The following is a 2500-nucleotide window of genomic DNA, read 5'->3' as shown; positions in this document are numbered from 1 at the left end:
CGTACTTGCAACCGTCGGATTTTTCCAGCGTGAATTCATCTCTGAAGTCCAGCTGAATGCGAAATCCTGAAGGGGCTGCAACATACACACATCATTGTCATTATCATTTTCTCTTTCTTTTGCTGTTACTTATAGCCCAGTCGACTACACAGCGTTATATTAGGGCTTGACAAAAGAGTCAATATTGGTCCCGTACAAACTGGATCAACGAAATCAAACGAACAAACAAACAAAACCTTTCGAAAAGAAAACAGGCCAAAGTGCAAGACAAAAGAGCACTCGAAAAAAGCACTTTCATAACACAGACGGAGAGGAAAAGATAACCAGACACACATACAAAAAAAAAAAGAAGAAAAAGACATGGGTCGTTCTATATCATTCTCCCAAATTTCACGCAAGAAAAGGCCAAAAGAAAAGCGAGAACCTTGATTTGTTACGTAAACTGTGCAAAAAGCGAATGACAAACCACACACGTGTTCGTTATCTTCAGAGAGTTCATGACATTTTGTGAGACAGTCTACTAGCAACTGGAGATAATTTCTTTGAGATAAGCCAGCACATCACTTTGATGCTCACATGGATGTTTCCATAGATTATATCCAGGACTGGGAGGGAGAAAAACAAACAAACAAAGGATCGTCTTCGATTCCGGACATAAACAGCACAAGGATTTTCTCGATTCAAATCTGAAAGAGCGTGAGCGACAATTATTTTGATCGGGGACGTGTGTGTGTGTGTGTGTGTGTGTGTGTGTGTGTGTGTGTGTGTGTGTGCGCGCGCGAGTATTTGTGCATATATGTGTGTATAAGAGCGCGCACGCAAGTGTTTTTTTTTTTTTTTTTTACAATTGTTTGACGTTTCCTTGATCCGTTATGAACATTTTATGGATGTGGCATTAATTAAATGTAAATCGAACTTAATTGCGTTGTTTCGTATTCTTGGTTGCCGATATGCCCTTTCTAATCAGTAAATGGAAAGCACTTAACCCCTTAACTGCTGCAGGCGAATATGCTCCCTGGCAGTGAAAGGCTGTTTCCTGAGAACAGATTGATGATACAGCTCAGGGTGTTGACCATCATTCTTGATTTGGACTCTCTTCTTCTTGTTCTTCTTGTCATTCATTCATTCATTCATTCATTCATTCATTCATTCTTCTTCTTCTTGTCATTCATTCATCTATTCATTCATTCATTCTTCTTCTTCTTGTCATTCATTCATTCATTCATTCATTCATTCATTCTTCTTCTTGTCATTCATTCATTCATTCATTCATTCATTCATTCTTCTTCTTCTTCTTGTCATTCATTCATTCATTCATTCTTCTTCTTCTTCTTGTCATTCATTCATTCATTCATTCATTCATTCATTCTTCTTCTTCTTGTCATTCATTCATTCATTCATTCATTCATTCATTCATTCTTCTTCTTGTCACTATTCCATTCATTCATTCATTCTTCTTCTTCTTGTCATTCATTCATTCATTCATTCTTCTTCTCCTTATTATTATTATTGTTGTTGTTGTCATCACTATTCCTATTCCTATCAATCATCACCACCACCATCATCATCATCACCACCACCACCATTAGCATTATTATCCATAATTATGACTGGAGTATCTCTATACAGGCTCTACTTTTATTTGCTACATCCATCCTTTCTATTCCTCCATATAATATATATATATATATAATACCAGCCACAAGAGCCGTAGTATTATTATTATTATTTGGTCTAAAAAGTTCTCCGCCGTTTACTCTATATCATGACCTGAGGCCCAGCCCTTTACTCCCGACGAAAGGAAAACTGTGAAAGACATCCTCCGTTTGTTCCCCGGGTCCCCGACACGTCTTCACGCCATCGCTCTGTTTACGCAAGGATGCGCGGAAGTCCCTCTGTTGTTTATGCAACTACATATACACACACTTCTACGATTCATCACCTTTCAGATCACACCCCAACCCTCTCACCTCCGCCCACCCCCACCCCCCCGTCTCTCCCTCGTGCCTTCCCCCCCCCCCCCCCCCCCCCCACGACACAAATAAAGGCCAAACGGTGGAGAGGACTTTTCAACGCCCCGCACCGTTGAGATTTTGCCGGCGGCGACTTTTCCGGGCCAGATTTCGTGGGATAGTATATTGTATATGTTATGTATGGTGGTGGTGGTGGTGGGTTCGACTTGAACGTGAAAGCCAACATACGAGAAGTATAGTAGCTGGAGGTGAGAATGAAGCGAGCTGTCGTTGTTTATGGAAAAATCAAAAAAAGGAAGGGGGTGACGGGGGTTGAGGGGGTGGGGGGGCGGGGGGTTGGGGGCGGACGTGGGGGGGGATGAGGGGGTGGTGGTGGGTGGATGAGGGGCAAGGGGGGGGTTTGGGGTGGTGGTGTGAGATATAGATTTTTTTTTTTTTATATTGGGGAAAGCCGGCGGCTTGTAGCTGACCTTTTAGTGTGTTTGGACAATGTTCTTTTGCTTGTCTGTTGCTTTCCGTTCTGTGGC

General features: G+C 42.0%; 1 protein-coding gene across 1 annotated transcript in view; it reads right to left on the bottom strand.

Moving 5' to 3' along the window:
• LOC143285631 (uncharacterized) overlaps positions 1-2500 on the bottom strand; it is a 202862-nt gene that overhangs the window by 17595 nt on the left and 182767 nt on the right. The window contains exon 4 of the mRNA XM_076593028.1: positions 1-75. This exon is cut by the window's left edge and continues 180 nt beyond it. Within this exon, the coding sequence (XP_076449143.1) occupies positions 1-75 (75 nt within the window). The remainder of the gene's footprint in view (positions 76-2500) is intronic.

The sequence above is a fragment of the Babylonia areolata genome, chromosome 9, assembly GCF_041734735.1.
Source record: "Babylonia areolata isolate BAREFJ2019XMU chromosome 9, ASM4173473v1, whole genome shotgun sequence".
Taxonomy (NCBI): domain Eukaryota; kingdom Metazoa; phylum Mollusca; class Gastropoda; order Neogastropoda; family Buccinidae; genus Babylonia; species Babylonia areolata.
The sequence above is the reverse complement of the archived record's forward strand: the minus strand, read 5'-3'. Positions and strand labels throughout refer to the sequence as shown.